Genomic DNA, 19,579 nt, shown 5'->3' on the forward strand with positions numbered 1-19,579 from the left:
ATGTTTGTCATTGCCTTTTATGGCTTAAGCTCTTATATTGTCAACTTGTGTTTTATACTTGTATAGGTTGAGTTGTAATCAGAACAATAATTTTATCATAAGAATGTTGCTTATCTGGAGACTTAACTTTCTGCTTGCCTCTAAAACCAAATTATATCCCTTAGAATATTCTTAAGTGAAGTGGAAATTAGGCATCTAATAATAACTTTTCCCTTTTTAGAAAAATTATCCAAGATGTAAAATTTTACAAGTTGAAAAAATTAACTACCACAATAACAAATTCAAAGGTAGGATGAGGTTCCACCTCCTAGAAGTGATTGTTAACATTTAAACACAGATATCCTTTGAGACATAACATAAGGCCCCCAAATTACACTAGGGTTACATCTCTATAAATATGCTTTATATAAGCTATATGTCTGTTGGAATTACATGTATTCTAGCACCATTAGGCCTGTGAAATATGTATCTTGTCTACAATAGACACCATTATTATTTTGTTATCTATTAATAATCAAAAACAATAATTGTACGTAAAATAATACTGTTTGCTTAATTAGCTATTTGCTAGTGTCAAAAAGAGGGATGGCAGTTATTACTCTGTCCCATTCGTTAATGAAGGAAGACAATCATTTCAGAAAGCCTTGCCAGCAGACTTACATAAATGTTGTTTTTTATAAAATAAAAAAATTTAAAAAAATAAATAAAAATAAAAAGAAATAAGAAGTGCTCATTAGTGGATTAAGACTTAAGAGTAAAACAAAGTGGCTATTGGGTGTATTTCTCCATACATTCACCGTGATAACATGGAAGAGAGTTCTTTGTTAGGGTTTGCCAACATTCCTTATAGAGTTTAGTGAGGTGCCTGTGTGTATGTGTATGAGCTTATAGAATCCAGTGCTCCATTGCTGCTGCTACTGCTAAGTCACTTCAGTCGTGTCCGACTCTGTGCGACCCCATCCCTGGGATTCTCCAGGCAAGAACACTGGAGTGGGTTGCCATTTCCTTCTCCAACACATAAAAGTGAAAGTGAAGTCACTCAGTCATGTCCGACTCTTCGAGACCCCATGGACTGCAGCCTACCAGGCTCCTCTGTCCATGGGATTTTCCAGGCAAGAGTACTGGAGTGGGGTGCCATTGCCTTCTCTGAGGTACTCCATTACCTATAAACAAAAATGGAGTCATAGTTAGAGTTACACAGTCCAAGGTTCAAATCCTGTCACACTAGCTAGGTTACCTTAGGTGTGAATCTAGATTTACTTTCCTTGAGATGAGGCTAGTAACTCCTGCCTCGTCTCATAATTCATGGTCACTATGACCATGTAATGAAATACCACAGCATTTCCCATGTACATAGAACCATAGAAAGGAAGATAGTCCAGAATTTGATGGCATGCTTTTTTCACTGTCACAAGTGTTTTCCATATGTATCTATATCCACATTATTTTATTGGCTACCTAATGCTCATTTCTAGCTCATCTTTATATAATTCACTCTTGAGCAGCCTCAGGCAGAGTTGTTCCCTAGCTTAGGCATTTCTGTGATTGTATGTGGCTTCTGTTGGCTGGGCTCCTCACTACCCTGGTGCCTTCGATCCTACAGGTGTGAACGGTTTGCGGATGCTGGGGATTCTCCATGACGCTGTTGTATTCCTGATTGAGCAACTGTCTGGTGCCAAGCACTGTAGGAATTACAAATTCCGTTTCCACAAACCAGAGGAGGCCAATGAGCCCCCACTGAACCCTCACGGCTCAGCCAGGGCTGAAGTCCACCTGAGGCAAGTTCTGTTCTTTTCCTTAAGCAGTTTGGGGTCCTGATTTTATTGTCTACTGGAATAATTATTTTCCCACTTAACCTCTGAGACTTCCTGTTAATACTGTCCTTCACTGGTTCTACTAAACTGTCTCTCTAAACATATCTTAATCTTTTGGCTCCAGGAAGTCAGCATTTGACATGTTTAACTTCCTGGCTTCTAAACACCGGCAGCCTCCTGAGTACAACCCCAATGATGAGGAAGAGGAGGAGGTACAGCTGAAGTCAGCTCGGTAAGTCTGGAGTGGAGAGGGGTCATCAGAAATACTCTTTGCAAATGAAATAATACCATTTGCAGCAATATGGATGGACCTAGAGATTATACTAAGTGAAGTGAGAAAGGAAAAGGCAGATACCATACAATATCATTTATATTATGTGGAATCTAAAATGCAATACAAATGAACTTATTTTACTAAACAGAAACAGACTTACAGACATGGAAAACAAACTTACAGTTACCAAAAGGGAAAGGGGGTAAGGATAAATTAGGAGTCTGGGATTAGCAGATACAAACTTCTACTATATATAAGATAGGTAAACAGTAAGGTCCTACCATATAGCACAAGGAACCATATTCAATATCCTGTAATAAACCATAAAGGAAAGGAATATGTAAAAGAATATAAAGTAAAATCACTTTGCTATACACCAGAAATTAACACAGCATTGTAAATCAACTATATTAAAAAATAAAAAAAGAAATATTCTTTGCTTCCGTCTCTTCCAGTTTTGCTTGGATCAGAATATCCCAAGTAGTATTTAAGAAGAGGAATATAGTTTGTGTTGAAGTAGCAGTAGCTGGCTGGCAAAGAGAGAGGAATATGTTAACAGAGGAGAAGCTCAAATAACTATAAGATGTATATTTTATTCAGCTATGGTATACTCTGTCAGCTTTGGGTGTACCACCATAGGCTTCATATATAACATATTATAGGCATAATTTTATAAGGTGGGCTTCCCTCGTGGCTCAGTAGTAAAGAATCCATCTGCCAATGCAGGAGCCTCAGGTTTGATCCCTGGGTCAGAAGGATCCTCTGGAATAGGAAAATGGCACCCCACTCCGGTATTCTTGCCTGGGAAATCCCATGGACAGAGGAGCCTGGCGAGCTACAGTCCATGGGATCACAAAAGAGTGGGACATGACTTAGCAACTAAGCAACGATAAATTTTTATAAGGCACTTGTTAGGCTTAGCATTGAACACACAGTGTAGTCACATGCTCTAGGACTCTTCGATCCAAGACTCAAAACTGGTGATTTCCTAAAGAGAATTTATTAATAACGAGCCTTCTTTCTTTAGGAGGGCAACTAGTATGGATCTACCAATGCCCATGCGTTTCCGGCACTTAAAAAAGACTTCTAAGGAGGCAGTTGGTGTCTACAGGTATGGCTAAAATTATAGAAAGAACTCTAGAAAACTAATGAAGTTTTCCAAAATCAGAGTGGACCAAATGCTGAAGTCACCTCCTTCATTCAGTAAGTGAGGTTTTTATCAGTATTACTAATTGAACCTGATGTCCTGGGATCCTGGAGCTCCTTGTGTTGAACAAGGAATTTAACACAGTGAGCATTAATGTACTGCTACTTCTGGTCGGTTATGGAATGGAGAAATCTTTAATCCTTAGCAATTTGTTAGAATGATTAGTATATTCACTCAAATCAGGTGGGTCCAGCTTTTCTTTCCCAAGTGTCTGTCTCTCCTGGAGAAATGGAGACCAAGAGATTCTACTGAATAGAACCAATAGAAATAGAGACCAGTAAATCTCTTCATAGACCTGGAGATTTTATTCACGTATTCACACATTTAACCTTATTTGCAAAATCGGCAGCTGATGTCTTTTCCATCTTTATGTCCTAGGTCTCCCATCCATGGCCGGGGGCTTTTCTGTAAGAGAAACATTGATGCAGGTGAGATGGTGATTGAGTACGCTGGCAATGTCATCCGTTCCATCCAGACTGACAAGAGAGAGAAGTACTATGACAGCAAGGTGAGCCGCACGCTTGCACTCTCCAGCTCTTTGGTTATAGAAAGGGGCCGTCACCTACACAGATGGCCCCCAGACCCCAGAGGAGTTTGTGTGTTTTATTAATTAGACACTGTTCTATTACATTTTAACATCTCTGAATTTGTGGTGGGCCCAGTCCACTCTAGGGATTAGCACGCAAAGATACCCTTTGAAGATTTGTCTGAATGGATCCCAGGATCGAAAGCACATTGTGACGCAAGCTGTAGGTTTCTCTTGTGGAGACGTTAATAAATCTGTGGTCCAGTGCCCGTAATCTAGGAATTTCTCATGGAAGCATCCTGAAAGATGGGAGAAATCCAGAAGTTTTACCAGAAGGAACTTTGTTCGTCAGTGGCTAAGATCACATCAGAAAAAGGTTGGGTGTTGTCCAGCCTGAGCTGTAATCAATGCCAGGCTCTTCTCTGTCCTCCTTCCTGCAGGGCATCGGCTGCTACATGTTCCGGATCGATGACTCTGAGGTGGTGGATGCTACCATGCACGGGAACGCCGCCCGCTTCATCAACCACTCATGTGAGCCCAACTGCTACTCTCGGGTCATCAACATCGATGGGCAGAAGCACATTGTCATCTTTGCCATGCGCAAGATCTACCGAGGGGAGGAACTCACTTACGACTATAAATTCCCCATCGAGGATGCCAGCAACAAGCTCCCCTGCAACTGTGGTGCCAAGAAATGCCGGAAGTTCCTAAACTAAAGCTGCTCTCCTCCCCAGTATCGGAGTACTAGGACCCAGGGCCTCCACAGCGATGCCGAAGGCCTTTGCCAGCAGCCAGGTATTCCAGGATTGAGCGGGCACAGTTGAGGGGCCTCTGTGACAGCTGGGCTCCCTTGGGTCCCATATTCACATTCTACATGTGATCATAGTCCTGGAGAGAGATGTCTAGAAGAAAAGATCCGTGATTGGCTTTCTACTGGGGCCCCTCTGATTGTGTGCCGTTAAAAAAGTGGGAGAAGGGGTCCCTGGCAGACTTGCCTGGAAGGAGCCTGTAGAGGGTTAGTTGTGTAGGGAGATTGGCCTGAGCACCGCCTCAGAAGTTGCCATCCTCGTCGTGGCGTTTCCCGAGCACCTGTAAGCGAGGGGTCAGGCACAGCCCTGGTGCGGGGTTGGTTGGAGACCTGACAGGTTGCCAGCCGGGCCCAGCCTGTAGCCGTGTGTTGAACAAAGAGAGACGGTCTGGTGGTTTTCCCTACTATCCTCCCAGTTGACAGTTCCCTTCTGGTTGGGAGACAGGATTCTTAGCACCTTTGGTGTCAAAAGCTGTCTTGGGGTTGTGCCAATTCATTACCAAACATTGAGCCTGTGGGCTTTAAGCGGGAGTGTTAGCCCCATGAGCCTTATCTCAGTCAGTCACCTTCCTAGACAATAGGAGCGGCTTCCCTCTCGTTCCTTCTCTTCACTCCACTTTCTTGTTTCCCCGTTCTGCACCCCACCGCTTTCCCGTTCTCTCTGGGTGGTCGGGGAGAGCGACTCCCTGGGTAAGAACACTCCCTGTTGGGCATAGGGTGTGCCTACAAGACGTTCCCTGAGCCTGTAAGCACTCCCAGTGGGAAAGTGGACAGGAGCCATTGGCTGTAACCAGACAGAATTTGGAGATGTTTTCATAAAGCTCCACTGAGAGTTTTAAAGATATATGTAGAAGAGGAAGATTATTTAAATAGGATTTGAATCATGCAACAGTCAGAGTTTCACAACCAGGATGACCCCTGGGTCCCATTCCTAGGACATGGTAACTTTATTTTCCCCTTGTTAAGACATAGGAAGACTTAATTTTTAAATGGTCAGTGTCCAGTTGAAGGCAGAACACTAATCAGATTTCAAGGCCCAAAACTTGGGGACTAGACCACCTTGTATTGAGGGACCTCTGCCACCTGTGCAAAATCTGTGGCTAAAGCAAATGAAATGAAATGACACTACTGCCCTGATTACTCCTTAGGATGTGGTCAAAACAGCATCAAATGTTCCTTCTGTTCTCTTCCCCAAGACGGTGTCCTGAACCTGTTAAATTAAGTCATTGAATTTTACTCGGTTCTGTTTACAGTTTACTATTTAAGGTTTTATAAATGTAAATATATTTTGTATATTTTTCTATGAGAAGCACTTCATAGGGAGAAGCACTTATGACAAGGCTATTTTTTAAACCGCGGTATTATCCTAATTTAAAAGAAGATCGGTTTTTAATAATTTTTTATTTTCATAGGATGAAGTTAGAGAAAATATTCAGCTGTACACACAAAGTCTGGTTTTTCCTGCCCAACTTCCCCCTGGAAGGTGTCCTTTTCGTTGTTTAATGTGTAGCTTGTTTGTGCCCTGTTGACATAAACGTTTCCTGGGTTTGCTCTTTGACAATAAGTGGAAAAGGAAGGTGCCCCCAGCTCCATCGGGCCACTCCCCTCCTTCCCTGGTCAAAGCTCCTGAATGGCTGCGGTAGGATCTCGACACAGCAGCTCCTCCTCCTCTTGCCCGCCTCTCTCCCTCCTTCCTGGCACAGCCCAGTGCTGAGAGGTGAGCGCCAGCACTTCCCTGTCTTTCCTCTTCCAGAGTTATCAACCAAGCTGAATGGCAACCTGATGTTTTCCATCACCATCTGCCTCGTAGGTCACCTCGTCCCCCCCCCTCTCTGCCCACCATGTCCTCACGCCTGCAAAGACCCCCTGGGTCCCCCCATGCCCTCTTTTGGGGCAGCCCGTTGAAACTGAAGCACAGTCTGACCACTCACGATAACGCAGATGCTCCTCGGCCTGTCAGCCACGAGGTTTCAGAGCAGCGTAGTCCAGTGGAGGGCGGGGTGCCTCTTCTCACCACGAGAAGCCCATTCCTCCGGAAGGAAGTCTAGCAAAGCAATACGACTCAGCCCAGCGCTCTCTGCCCCGGGACTCACGGCTCTGCTGTGCCTTCCACCCTGGGCTCCCTGTTCTTCCGTGACCTTAATTAAGAACTTTGGTGGCTCTGCTGGAACACTGTCACTGTTTTCTCTGTTGTGCAGGGAACCCAGCACTGTGGCCAGGATGGCAGAGACTCCCTGTCATCTCAGAGAAGTGCCAGCAGGGGCCTGGGGCAAAGCAGTCTGCCCAGACCTCACCTCCCTTCCTCCTTTTGCCCGTGAACAAGATACAGTGGCCCAAGGGGTTCCACTGGTGTCTGGTTTCCTTTATTATTGCACTGTGTGAGGTTTTTTTGTATATCCTTTTATTCCTTTTTCTTTTTTTTTTTTTAAAGAAAAAAAAAAAAAACCTTAAGCTGCATTTGTTACTGAAATGATTAATGCACTGACGGGTCATGAATTCACCTTGAGGAAGACCCAAAGGCCAGTCGGGAGTGGGGGAAACTCAGCTCAGTAGACCTAGTGACTGCCCTGCTAGGCCGCACTGTACTGTGAGCCCCCTCCTCATCTCTTTCTACCAACCCCAAACCCTGAGGCCGGGGAGGGACCCCCAGCTTCCTTCTCCTGCCAGCTGCAGATGGTTTGCCTTGCCTTCCCACTCCCTGTCAACCACAGAAATGAGGAGTTCCTCCTAGATCTCAGCCTTGAGTCCATTGCCAAAATTCAGCGTACCTGCCAGCAACTTGGGGATTAAGCTAAGGTTTTCCCTGCAAGAGGGAAAGAAGGCGGGAAAAAACAAAACCAAACCGGCATAGCTATCTCCAAGACACCTCTGAGTCTGTTGTGAAAGTGACCAAGGGGATCTCCGCACAAAAGTGCAGCCTGAGGAACCATGGTGGGTTGTTCCCAAGAATCCCCTGAGGGGCACCCCAAACCCCTAAGGGGTCACAGCTGCAAACCGGGTCAGTTCTCAGTGAGAGAGCCAGCTCACGTACAGCTTTGCTGCTAGAACCTGTTGTGGCTGCATTTCCTGGTGGCCAGTGACAACTGTGTAACCAGAGGAGCTGCATGGCGCTGACCCTTTGGCCGGAACTTGGTCCCTTTGGCTCCCTCTGTTACCGTCCACCACCTCCAGCCCAGCCCCTCCTGTTTTTAGACCAATAACCAGAATCAAGGGGGAAGCCCTGGCAGCTATATATATATATATACATATATATATATAAAAGTTTTCAACCAGACTCCTTTGCCGGGATCCACTCTGCCACCCTGCTTGCCTCTGTCAACCCCCCCCGGCCAATGCTGTGAGCACCATGCAGCTCCCTTGATTTAAAAAAAAAAAAATACAACAACAACAAAAAAAACAACAAAAAAAAACCTTCTAATGAATGTATCTTTCTAAAGGACTGACGTTCAATCGAATATCTGAAAATACTAAAGGTCAAAACCTTGTCAGATGTTAAGTTTGATTTGGGATTTTTTTTTTTAATAGAAATCAAGTTGTGGGTTTTTTGGTGTTTTTTTTTTTTTAAAGGAAAAGCGGGTCATTGCAAAGGGCTGGGTGTAATTTTATGTTTCGTTTCCTTCATTTTAAAGCAATACAAGGTTATTTGAGCAGATGGTTTTGTGCCGAATCATGAATACCAGTCAAGTCTCACACTCTGAAACCTTGCAACTTTTTTGTTTTGGTTTTCAAATAAATATAAATATGATATATATAGGAACTAATATAGTAATGCACCATGTAACAAAGCCTAGTTCAGTCCATGGCTTTTAATTCTCTTAACACTATAGATAAGGATTGTGTTACAGTTGCTAGTAGTGGCAGGAAATTGTCAGTCTGGCGCTCCTCTGATCCCCCCACATGGGAGGAGACTCCAACTCTAAGGGGATGGCAAAGCAGTCCATTCCCGGGATCAGAGAGAAATGCAGAAATGGTGTCACCTGGGTTTTTTTCTGCCTGTGAATGTTGCCAGTCAGTACCTGTACTCCTTGTTTCTCTATTTTTGGTTATGAATGTTGGGGTTACCACCTGCATTTAGGGGAAAATTGTGTTCTGTGCTTTCCTGGTATCTTGTTCCGAGGTACTCTAGTTCTGTCTTTCAACCAAGAAAATAGACTTGTGGTGTTTCTTTTATTGAACTTTTAACAGTCTCTTTAGTAAATACAGGTAGTTGAATAATTGTTTCAAAAGCTCAACAGATGACAAGCTTCTTTTCTAGGAATAAGACATTTCTTGACAACTTTATCATGTATAACAGATCTTTCGGTTTTGTTTTTTTTTTTCCCTTGTGTTCTTCCAAGCTTCTGGTTAGAGAAAAAGAAAAAAAAAAAAAAAAAAGGAAAAAAAATGTGTCTAAAGTCCATCAGTGTTAACTCCCTGTGACAGGGAAGAAGGAAAATACTTTAATAGTTCAAAAAATAATAATGCTGAAAGCTGTCTACGAAAGACTGAATGTAAAAGTAAAAAGTGTACATAGTTGTAAAAAAAAAGGAGTTTTTAAACATGTTTATTTTCTATGCACTTTTTTTTATTTAAGTGATAGTTTAATTAATAAACATGTCAAGTTTATTGCTGCACATGGTTGAACTTTCTTTTGGCTTTGGTTGAGGTGGGAGGGCTGTGGCCCATGACCTGATTACAAAATCCCTTCCACAGTCCTTTCTTTTAAGGTGGAATCTTGAAATCATTCCCTTCTGTCAGGCCTCACTCTACACTGCCTCTCTTAATCATATTTTCTTCTCTTGTTCATCAGTGATATATATTTGGGACCTAATTAACTCTGGATGTGAGGAAGGGGTCAAGAGAACAAAAGATTAGTTCCTTTACTTCCTACAAATACCCAGTCTTCATCCATAGCAGTCAGGCATTGGCTTCTAACAATTTCTTCCCAAATCTGTGAGTATAAAGAAAACATTTCTGGGAAATGGACAGTACCCTCTCTCTTGGCTCCACTCCACCTTAAAGCTGAAATGGGATTTACTTTTTCTGTTTCTCCCTCAGATTGGGGTGGGGGTAGGGAAGCAGTTGAGAAATATTTGTAAATATTCAGCCAAGCCAGGGTCACTGTCCCCAGGCTGAAGGGGCTTGAGTTTACACTCCAGCCGAAGACTGGACAACACTCCTCTTGGGAGCTGGTCCTCAAACAGACCTCCTCTCTCTGGATCAGGTAGAGGCTTAAAACTGACAAGAGGCTCAGCCCTCAGCTTTTTTTCCTTCCCCTTATTGTGACTCACCTTTTTGATCTGGGAGTTGAACACCATGGGGACTCCAAATGATCAGGCCGTCTTGCAGGCCATCTTCAACCCCGACTCCCCGTTTGGAGATATTGTTGGGTTGGACCTGGGAGATGAAGCAGAGAAGGAAGTAGACGAAGGTGAGTATTTGACCTTGGAATCCAGCTCTCCACACTGGCTGGTCTGCTACCTCACTGGGGTGGCAGAAGTAGGTGGTCTTACAAGGCTGCTCATTCCCCGACACTTGGATGATGACTGCTGATCCTCAGTGCACTGATGGAAGCTTGGCAAGAGTCACTGAGCCCAGAGGAGAAAGCCAGGGTTTGTCTTCCAACCCTGCCCCACGTTCAACTGTGGTGGCGGGGAGCGGGGCCATGTGAAATTCACACGTTTGTTAGAACAGATGGTATCACCCTCCACGGCATGGAAGACAGAAACAGGGCAGGGGGTAGCTCAGCTAACCAGTTTCAACTAAGCAGGCATTCAGTATCACCTTTAAATGCCAAGCCCTGAGCTAATGCTTCCGGATTGAATGTGCTCACTGGCTTTTCTACTGGCCCATAAGAGGACTGTCACCATCCGGAAGTTTTGATGCTCTTTATTTCTAAAGGAGCGAAGCCTAAGTCTTAATGAAACTTTAGGCTGAAAAGCTGAGGGAAGCATTGGAAATGGTTTTCATGACCCTGTATCATGGAGGCCTTCCTGTTGGAAGCAATGCACTAGAACAAAATGGGGACAGACTAATGAGTCGGAAAGACCTGGGTTCCAATCCAATCTGTGCAACTTCTGGGGGGTGTGACCTTCAACCAGTGATTTAGCTACAGGCTAGAGAGTTTGGGTTTCATTCTTTTGGCACTGGGGAGCCAACCAAGGCCACTTTCCCAGGTCTCTTTGGAACTAGGCAGTGCCAGAGCTCTTCCTCAGTGGCCTCTGCTCCCCCTGCCCCAAACACTGCATCTGATTGTAGTGACCTACACCCTGCCTGGTCAGCCCTGGCTCATGTCCCAGGTTCCCAAAGCCCAAGGGGACTGTTGCTTCCTGCTGCCAACCACACAGCTGTCTCCTGGCTCCATCCCCGGCACAGATGAAGTTTTCCCACGAGCACAGCTGGAGCAGTCCAAGGCCCTGGAGCTGCAGGCGGTGATCGCAGCAGAGGCTGGCGACCTCAGCACAGCCCTGGAGAGGTTTGGCCAAGCCATCACCCTATTGCCTGAGAGGGCCTCAGCCTACAATAACCGAGCCCAGGCCCGGCGTCTCCAGGGGGATGTGGCAGGTGAGGCGAGGGTCCCTGGAGCCTGTGCAGGGCGTTTGGGAGGACACAGACCAGAGATGGTGTGGCCGCGGGGCTTGGACATGGAGTGTGGGAAGTCACCGAGCTCTGGAACCTACGTCCCTACTCATAAGAGATACATCATGGGCCCTGCTGATCTCTTGGGGATATTGTGAGAGAGAGACTACAGTCTGTTTTTTTACAACATTTAATGAGAGCCTATATTGTAGCAGTGGGCTAGGTGCTGAGGACTCATAGCAATTACTATGTGCCAGGCACTAAGCCCTTGTATATATTTTCTTAATGGTAACTTTATTCTACCTTCTAAATCTGTTAACCAACACCCTTCTGTACAAGATGCATCTTGTCTTTCCTCTTTAATCATGGATTCAGAGATTCTGTTTTTTGTTTGTTTGCGTTGGGTCTTCGCTGTGGCACATGGAGGGGGCTTTTCTATTAATAGTTTGGCGCACGGACTTAGTTGCCCCATGGCATGTAGGATCTTAGTTCCCTGACCAGGGTCAAACTCCCAGCCTCTGCATTGGAAGGGGACTGAACCACTCGGGAAGTCCTCTTTTAAAAATAATAAAGGTTTTTAAAATTTATTTTTATTTCTTTTTTGGCCATACCCTGCAGCATATGGGATCTTAGTTCCCTGACCAGGGATTAAACTCATTCCCCCTGCAGTGGAAGGGCAGAGTCTTAGCCACTGGACCACCAGGGAAGTCCCCTGACTGAGCACTTTACATGTCAGTTGTCATCGTTTGTTTAGCCCTCACTACAACACTAAAAAGGTTCATGCTCTTGTCTCCATTTGGCAGATGATACACTAAAGCTTGGAAGTTAAGTAAAATGGCTTGCTAGTCATATAGCTGAGAAGTGGCAAAGCTGGGATTTGGTTCAGGTGGCAGGGCTTAATCCCCACGTGATACTGCTTTTCATGAAGCTCAGCCTTGAAGGCAGGACAGACAAAAACCTAATAGCCACATAATAAGCTGAGAGGGTTCAGCTTGAGGGTCTGTTCCTGAGGAGTGAGTTTTGAAGATGAGTAGGAGTTAGCTGGTTGGAGGGCAGCGAGTGGGAGAAGGCATGGCCTGTAGAAGTCCAGAAGTCATGGACAGGTACAGGGAGCTTCAGATCTCTACTCTGATTGGAAAAGGAGGGCTGGAAGGATGGAGTCTCTTCAAAGCCTGAGGTAAACAGAGGCCGAGAGAGCGATGAACTGGTAATATGAGGCCATGATCGAACACTGTCTTGAAAATACCAGGAATCACTGAAGAGTAACCCACAGAAGCGTAGTATGGAGCTACTAGGGCACTCGTGGTAGTGGTGTTCCTAGGGCCAGGAGTGCCAGGCTGGGGAGGCTGGGCTCCATTCTGAGGATATCGGGGAACTCCGAGGGCCCCTTTCCCAGGCTTGTCTGCCACCAGTTTGGCAGAGCAAGGCCATAAAGTCTGCTGGGGAAAGCCTACAGACCAGAACCCCAGAGAGCATCCAAGGGGTTTCTGCCTTCAGTTCCTCCAGACCAGCTCCTCTGAGGGAAATCAACAAATGCTGTGATTAGAGAGCTTCTCAACCCACCAGGTCAGGTAGGGAGCAGAATCCCTGCTGCGTTCTGAGAACCAAAACACAGAGGGCAGGGGAGATCAGCCTTGGTGTAGGATGCTGCTGGCACTCCCCTAGCTCCCTGCCCTGACAGGCTCAATAGACTGGAGGACAGGAGTGAATGGAAGCAGAGCCCAGAACAAATGCAGCTCGGTGGACCTACAGTGGGTACCAACTGGCTGCCTGAGGCTGAGTTCAGAGCTCTGATGCCTAAGAAGCCAAGTATTTATGAGGGTGACAAAAGTGCTGCAGGCCAGCTCTGGCTCCAAGACCTCCTTCAAAGAAAATTAGATACAAAATAATGAAGACCATAGAAATAAAGAATAAGGAGAGGCAGTCAGTAGAGAACACAGGTGAGAGAAGCCATTTTAAGGCATACAGAGGAAGAGGAGAGAAAACGTCTTGAAAAGTTAGAGAAGGATGTCTCTGGGTGATCCAGTTGCTAAGACTACATGCTCCCAATGCACAGGACCCAGGTTCAATCCCTGGTGAGGGAATTAGATCCCACATGCTACAACTAAGACCCAGCACAGCCAAATAAATACATAAAAATACATATTAAAGTGGGAAAAAAACGTTAGGGAATTCCGTAGTGGTCCAGTGGTCAAGACTGCCCTTCCACTGAAGGGGCAAGGGTTCAATCCCTGGTCACGGAATTAAGATCTTGAATACCGCCTGGTGCAGCTCCCCCCCCCCCCAAAAAAAAACGGACTTTATTATGTAAGAAATAGTTGTCAGTTAATACTAATGCTTTTGGACCCTAGGATTCAGAGTCAGTCACCTGGCTAATAATAGAAGGTTAATTATGTGTGGAAGAAACCACCTGCTTCGTGCCGGGCAACAGGAGCAGATTCATAATATAGTGACCACCCCTGTTCTGATATATCAGATGGTGGAAAATAACGCGGACAAGGCGAGACCTGGGCTTCAGTCCCAACTCTGCCACTAACTGGCTGTGCAGTCTAGGCCAACTTTTGCCCACTCTTCCAGTCTTATCTCTGCGTAACGGGAATAACAATACTGATCTCGAGGGTCGTGTGCGGGCGGGATGTAAATGGCCGAGCCCCAGAGCCTGCACTTGGGGCCGGATCTTGCTGGCCGCAGCCCTAACCCCTGCCCATCCGTCGGTCCGTCCCGCAGGCGCCCTGGAGGACCTGGAGCGCGCGCTGGCGCTGAGCGGCGGCCGAGGTCGCACCGCCCGCCAGGGCTTTGTGCAGCGCGGGCTCGTGGCGCGGCTGCAGGGCCGGGACGACGACGCCCGCAGTGACTTCGAGCGGGCGGCACGGCTGGGCAGCCAGTTTGCGCGCCGCCAGCTGGTGCAGCTCAACCCGTACGCGGCGCTGTGCAACCGCATGCTGGCCGACGTGATGGGGCAGCTGCGCCGGCCCCGCGACGAGCGCTGAGCGCTGGCAGGCGGGAGAGCGAGGAGTGTGGGGGGATGCGCCAGCAACCAATAAAGCTGTGGTTTCGCCCAGCCCCCGCCTGTGTCCGCGTCCGCTCGCCGATCCTCACAGGGATGCGCGCTCAGGGGTCCCCTACGCATGAGACAGTCCCGGATCCGCCGCCGGGGAGGAAGGGCCCGTCGGACCGAGATCGGTCATCGATTGGCCCTGCCTGGCGCAGCCCCGGGCCCTGCGGCGGACTGCGGTGCTCCGCAGGCCTGAGCAGTTGCTCTGGCTGCTCTCGTGGAGTGAGCCAGGTGAGCCGCCCAGGAAGGCTGGGCGGAGGCGGGAGCGGGGATGCTTCTTCTCTACCCCTGCGTCCTGGATCACCTTGTCTTCGGCCCAAATCCGGAGGATGGGAAAAGGGAAGCGGGCAGGAGAGAGCCGGGGTCGGGAGACGGACGGTCCCTTTTGGGGAGGGGCTTGTATACCCGACTTGTCTGCGTATGTGTGGGGTGGGGATAGGTGGGTGGGTGTGATAGGTGGGGGTGTGTGTGTGTGTGTTGTGTGTCTTGGCCTGGTGCGGGCTGCACCGTTGCTCGTTGTTTCTGTGTACCTGCGAGCATGTGCCTGTTTGTCCCTTGGAGTCAGGGCTCAATTCTGCGCCCGCAGGGTGTACAGGTACATGCCAGCCTGGGTTTGGACCATGGGGCTTGATCATTTACATCTTTGCCTTCACCACTGTGGGTCATTCCACATTTGTGTTTCCGTGCATGGTTCATTTTTGTTTCTGAGACAAAATTCCTGGAGGAGTTACTAAACTTGCATGCTCTCACCTGGCTACTAACATCAAGGCCCGCCCCCTTCTCTCGGCAGCCTGGGGCCCAGGCCTGTGCCACCATGGCACTGCCTCCAGGGCCTACCCTCCCGCACACACTTCTGCTCCTGCCGGCCCTTCTGAGCTCAGGTACACCCCTGTTCATCCCTTGGCATGTGTCTGTGGGGTCAAGTCCCTGTCTCTCCCCTCCTTGCCTGCATCTTCAGTTTGGGTACCCACTTTTAGGCACCAGAACTGAGCTCTCCTCATCCACCTACCAAGGTCCAGCCAGTCCCTGGTGAGAGAACCCAGGTCCCTCTGGAACTGGACCTCACCCGTGTCACATAACAGTACTGTCCACCAGCTCTCCCCAGACTCCACTATGTTCTAGGTTGGGGGGAGCTGGCGCCACAAATTGATGGTCAGACCTGGGCAGAGCGGGCACTTCGAGAGAATGAACGCCATGCCTTCACCTGCCGTGTGGCAGGGGGACTTGGCACCCCTCGATTGGCCTGGTACCTGGATGGACAGCTGCAGGAGGCCAGCACCTCGAGACTGCTGAGTGTGGGCAGGGAGGCCTTCTCTGGAGGCACCAGCACTTTCACTGTCACTGCCCAGCGGGCCCAGCATGAACTCAACTGCTCCCTGCAGGACCCAGGCAGTGGCCAGTCAGCCAATGCATCCGTTATCCTCAATGTGCAATGTGAGTGCCCCTCGGGTGGCCAGAGAGGGGTTCTCTGCCTAGGGACCCCCAACAGCTACCAGGCAGGCAGTTTGCTAGGATGTTTTAACACTTAAGTACTTTGCAAATATTAACTCACTTTATTCTCACAACAATCCTATGAGTTAATTACTATTGTCCCCATTTTATAAATCAGAAAAGTGAGGCACAGAGAGGTTAAGCAATCTGCCCAGGTCATAGAGCTGGTAAGTAGCAGAGTCAGGATTCTGGACATTTGGTTCTAGTGTTTATGCCCTTATGAAATACTGTTTCTGGCAGACCCAGCCATCCTTTTTCCTGGTGCCCCCTAAGGAGAGGTTCAGGACCCTGGCTCCCTTCTGGGTTTGGGAAGAAAGGGCAAGGCAAGCAAGGGGCTGTGGTGGGAACATAGTGGTCTCTGCTTTGCACCAGTTAAGCCGGAGATTGCTCAGGTTGGGGCCAAGTACCAGGAAGCTCAGGGCCCGGGCCTTCTGGTCATCCTCTTTGCCCTCGTGCGTGCCAACCCGCCTGCCAATGTGACCTGGATCGACCAGGATGGGCCAGTGACTGTCAACACCTCGGACTTCCTGGTGCTGGATGCCCAGAACTACCCCTGGCTCACCAACCACACTGTGCAGCTGCAGCTCCGCAGCCTGCCACACAACCTCTCGGTGGTGGCCACCAACGACGTGGGTGTCACCAGTTCCTCGCTTCCAGCCCCAGGTGAGCACTGCATGCCATGGGCCCAGCAGAGCCTCGGGTGGGTGTAGGGTCAGGGTACAGAAATGGGAAGACTTGTCTTTTGGGTGAGTTCTCATGAAAGCTGTCCCTAGCCACCTTGGGCAAAGAGGACAGAGTAGGGACCTGTGGTGTCTCCGAGTCAAGGGTCATGGAACTAACCAGAGGACTACCTGCAGGGCTCCTGGCCACCCGGGTGGAAGTGCCACTGCTGGGCATCATTGTGGCTGGAGGGCTTGCCCTGGGCACCCTGGTGGGGTTCAGCACCTTGGTGGCCTGCCTGATCTGCAGGAAAGAGAAGAAGACCAAAGGTAAGGCCAAAGCAAGGGGGGACAGAGGATGCTGGGAGCGCGGAGATGAGATCAGGTGTGGGGGTGAGGGCACGGGCAGTGACTGGAGCTGGGCAGGTCTCTGACAAGTGGTAGGACAGGTCTTCCAGGGTGTGGCCGTGGTTTAGACCACATACATCCCAGGGAGCCGTGCTGGGCACTGGAACCCTGTCTGGTCATCTGAGAGGCCCCTTGCCCAAGGGACCTGGGCCTGAGAGGGCAGGGCCAGAGCCCAGAGGGGGTGGGTGCACTGAGACAGTGCTGTGGTTTCTCTCTCCTCAGGCCCCTCCCGGCGCCCATCCCTGATCTCTAGGTAACTCTCCTGGGGCTGTATGGAGGGGCCAAATGGAGAGGCGGCATGGGGACAGGCGGGATCCTGGGCTTTCTGGTGGTTCTGGAATGGCCTCCAAGCAGGAATCTGTTCCCACTGGTGCCAGGGCCCATCCGAGCCTTTGTCCTCCCGTAGTGACTCCAACAACCTGAAACTCAACAACGTGCGCCTGCCACGCGAGAACATGTCCCTCCCGTCCAACCTTCAGCTCAATGACCTCACTCCAGACTGCAGAGGTACACCCAGCAAGCTGTTTGCCCCAGCTTTATCTTCAGAGGTGCTTCTGAGAAAAAGAGACACGCTGGACCTCAGGAGGGGCTAGGCCCCATCGGGCACATGCCTCATCCCGGGCGCCACCCCCTTTGTCACCCCACAGGGAAACCAGCAGACCGGCAGATGGCTCAGGACAACAGCAGGCCAGACCTTCTGGACCCAGAGCCTGGTGGCCTCCTCACCAGCCGAGGTAGGGAAAGCGGCCTGCTGCCTTGCTCCCTTGTCCTCCCGCGTGTGCCAAAGGCCTCTGAGTCACCAAGGGCAGAGAGTGGTCTCCCAGCTTCCAAGAAATGAGGGTGACTGAGTCTCCTGGGATCTGTGACCCCGCAGGTTTCATCCGCCTCCCAATGCTGGGCTACATTTACCGGGTGTCCAGTGTGAGCAGTGATGAAATCTGGCTCTGAGATGAGGCCAAGACAGAGGGTACCTTCTTGGCCCCTGGGCATCCTCCTGGTCCTCGTCCAAGGCATCCTTTGCCTGGCCATGTTGCCAATGGGAAGAGGCCATGCCTCTGCCACTTTTGCTTGCCCCGGGGGCACGGGTATTCTTGGCCAGGCTGCCAGCTGGACCTACTCCTGGCTGGACCTGGACCTGTTCTGACTCCAGTTGGGGGCCTGCATGACTGCCCGTGCCCAGGTGTGCCTGGAGGTCAGCTAGCATCTAAGCGTGGCATGGCCCTGCTGGCTCGGGCCGGCTCTGCCCGCACCAGTGCTCCTCAGCACTGTGTACAGCAAGCATGGGGCCTGCTTGGTTGGGGGGCGGGGGGCCTTGCACGTCCTGGATTTCCTTCATATGCTATGCAGCTTTGTTCCCTCAGGGAAAATTTAGGACCCTGCTAGCTGTAGAGAACCAACCTGCCCTTTCCACATGAACCCACCCCTGATTCAGGGGTGCTGGTGAAGCACAGACCAGTCCTTTTTGCTGCATCTCTCTGCCCCTCTGCGCCTACCCTCTTGGGCATCGTAGGTTATACGCTGGACCTTCGTTTCTTCACTGGGCACTAGACTCCCCTGCTGGCCTGGGCCCTCGTGGTGTCAGAGCCTGGTATTGGCACAAGTCAGGAGACAAGAGGGAGGTGAGAAGTCTCGTGCCCAGGACTGCATGCAGCTGTGCCTCATTTTTCACAGGGTTGCACTTTAAGCACATCTCCTGGGAAGGGAGTGTGGCCCCGGGCCCTGCCTGTGGCTTTCCCGAGTTTGGCCTTTTTATGACTCACTGTGAGTGCCCTGAGCCCTTGGGGTTGATGGGTTTCTGCTCAAAATATCTCCCCTTTCCATGGGCGCCTAGCCCTGACCTCCCCATCAGCAGGAAACTGTTCTTGTCCCATCCTCCATCCTTTAGGGGATGGTCACAGTAGCACATCATTTGACAATGCTGGAAACCTTAGGGAGACGTGGGAAAGGAGGGGAGATCAAATATCCCAGAACAACCCAAGTACACTGTTGAAAGGCAACATGAAAAAGATTGCAAATTAATAGCATGCAAAGTATATTTTTCCCTTGTTGATACCTTGTTTTGTAATTTTTCTTGATACCACCAAGAACAGTGCTGAGCACACAGTAGATTCAATAAACTTGACTGAGTGAATGTTACATGTCTGTTTCATTCCTTCAAAAAAATTTTTTTTTAATTCTCCATTTATCTCTGCTCTAATCTTTATTTCCTTCCTTCCACTATCTTTGAGTTTAGTTCTTTGTCTAATTCCTCGGGTTGTAAAGCCAGACTGAGTACTTAAATTTACTGCTTTATTTGGCTGTGCCCAGTCTTACTTATGGCATTTGAGATCTAGTTCCCCAACCAGGGATTGAACTTGGGCCCCCTGCACTGGGAACTCAGGAGTCTTAGCCACTGGACCACAAGGGAAGTCCCTGAGTACTTTTTTAATGTAAGCATTTATAACTATAAATTGCCTCTGAGCACTGCTTTTGCTGTAGCCCATAAGTTTTGGAATGTTGTGTTTTTGTTCTCATTTATCTCTAAGAATCTTAAGTTATTTTCCAATTTCCCTTGTGATTTCTTTGCCCCATTGGTTAAGTATCGTTTAACTTCCGCAGAATTTTTCAGTTTTCCTTGTGTTATTGATTTCTAACTGCTCTTCATGGTGGTCTGAGAAAGTACTTTGTATGCTATATACCTTTTAAAATCTGTTGAGACTTAATTTGTGCCCTAACATATGTTCTATCCTGGAACATGTCCCATGTGCACTTAAGTGTATTCTCTGCTGTTGGCTAGAGT

At 48.7% G+C, this 19,579-nt stretch overlaps 3 protein-coding genes across 17 annotated transcripts in view; all 3 read left to right on the plus strand.

Annotated features, from left to right (window-relative positions):
• The window catches only part of KMT2A (lysine methyltransferase 2A), an 80,234-nt gene extending 70,992 nt beyond the window's left edge, over window positions 1–9,242 (plus strand). For all 6 annotated transcript variants that reach the window (XM_043900510.1, XM_043900519.1, XM_043900527.1 and 3 more), the window contains 5 exons: window positions 1,604–1,778; window positions 1,939–2,046; window positions 3,116–3,199; window positions 3,674–3,803; window positions 4,262–9,242. In XM_043900510.1, the coding sequence (XP_043756445.1) occupies window positions 1,604–1,778; window positions 1,939–2,046; window positions 3,116–3,199; window positions 3,674–3,803; window positions 4,262–4,537 (773 nt within the window). In that variant the 3' untranslated portion in view covers window positions 4,538–9,242. The remainder of the gene's footprint in view (window positions 1–1,603; window positions 1,779–1,938; window positions 2,047–3,115; window positions 3,200–3,673; window positions 3,804–4,261) is intronic.
• A 467-nt stretch (window positions 9,243–9,709) lies between these two features.
• Window positions 9,710–14,248, plus strand: TTC36 (tetratricopeptide repeat domain 36). Of its 4 annotated transcripts, none has more exons than XM_043900621.1 (4): window positions 9,741–9,832; window positions 9,958–10,039; window positions 10,867–11,172; window positions 13,915–14,248. In XM_043900621.1, the coding sequence occupies exons 3-4, from the start codon at window positions 10,899–10,901 to the stop codon at window positions 14,175–14,177; spliced, it is 537 nt and encodes a 178-aa protein (XP_043756556.1). In that variant the 5' UTR covers window positions 9,741–9,832; window positions 9,958–10,039; window positions 10,867–10,898; the 3' UTR covers window positions 14,178–14,248. The 4 variants fall into 4 exon arrangements, with proteins under 4 accessions (XP_043756544.1, XP_043756549.1, XP_043756556.1 ...); XM_043900628.1 differs by having other exon boundaries at window positions 10,890–11,172; XM_043900609.1 differs by having other exon boundaries at window positions 9,710–10,039.
• On the plus strand, window positions 14,213–18,936 carry TMEM25 (transmembrane protein 25). 7 transcript variants are annotated; one of them, XM_043900568.1, is made up of 9 exons: window positions 14,213–14,473; window positions 15,033–15,123; window positions 15,365–15,676; window positions 16,106–16,396; window positions 16,591–16,722; window positions 17,023–17,053; window positions 17,207–17,307; window positions 17,448–17,534; window positions 17,675–18,936. In XM_043900568.1, the coding sequence occupies exons 1-9, from the start codon at window positions 14,213–14,215 to the stop codon at window positions 17,746–17,748; spliced, it is 1,380 nt and encodes a 459-aa protein (XP_043756503.1). In that variant the 3' UTR covers window positions 17,749–18,936. The 7 variants fall into 7 exon arrangements, with proteins under 7 accessions (XP_043756503.1, XP_043756499.1, XP_043756504.1 ...); XM_043900564.1 differs by having other exon boundaries at window positions 17,448–18,936; XM_043900569.1 differs by having other exon boundaries at window positions 15,461–15,676; window positions 17,448–18,936.
• The last annotated feature ends 643 nt before the right edge of the window (window positions 18,937–19,579 follow it).

Source organism: Cervus elaphus, chromosome 1 (assembly GCF_910594005.1).
Source record: "Cervus elaphus chromosome 1, mCerEla1.1, whole genome shotgun sequence".
Lineage (NCBI taxonomy): Eukaryota > Metazoa > Chordata > Mammalia > Artiodactyla > Cervidae > Cervus > Cervus elaphus.

Bases quoted from the DNA above. Each gene is read 5' to 3' on its own strand.
- TTC36 (XM_043900609.1), top strand. From the start codon at position 9,925: ATGGGGACTCCAAATGATCAGGCCGTCTTGCAGGCCATCTTCAACCCC. The intron at 10,040-10,866 runs GTGAGTATTTGA...ATCTGATTGTAG, and splicing joins AGAGAAGGAAGTAGACGAAG to TGACCTACACCCTGCCTGGT. The intron at 11,173-13,914 runs GTGAGGCGAGGG...TCCGTCCCGCAG, and splicing joins TCTCCAGGGGGATGTGGCAG to GCGCCCTGGAGGACCTGGAG.
- TMEM25 (XM_043900564.1), top strand. From the start codon at position 14,213: ATGCGCCAGCAACCAATAAAGCTGTGGTTTCGCCCAGCCCCCGCCTGT. The intron at 14,474-15,032 runs GTGAGCCGCCCA...TTCTCTCGGCAG, and splicing joins GCTCTCGTGGAGTGAGCCAG to CCTGGGGCCCAGGCCTGTGC. The intron at 17,054-17,206 runs GTAACTCTCCTG...GTCCTCCCGTAG, and splicing joins CGCCCATCCCTGATCTCTAG to TGACTCCAACAACCTGAAAC.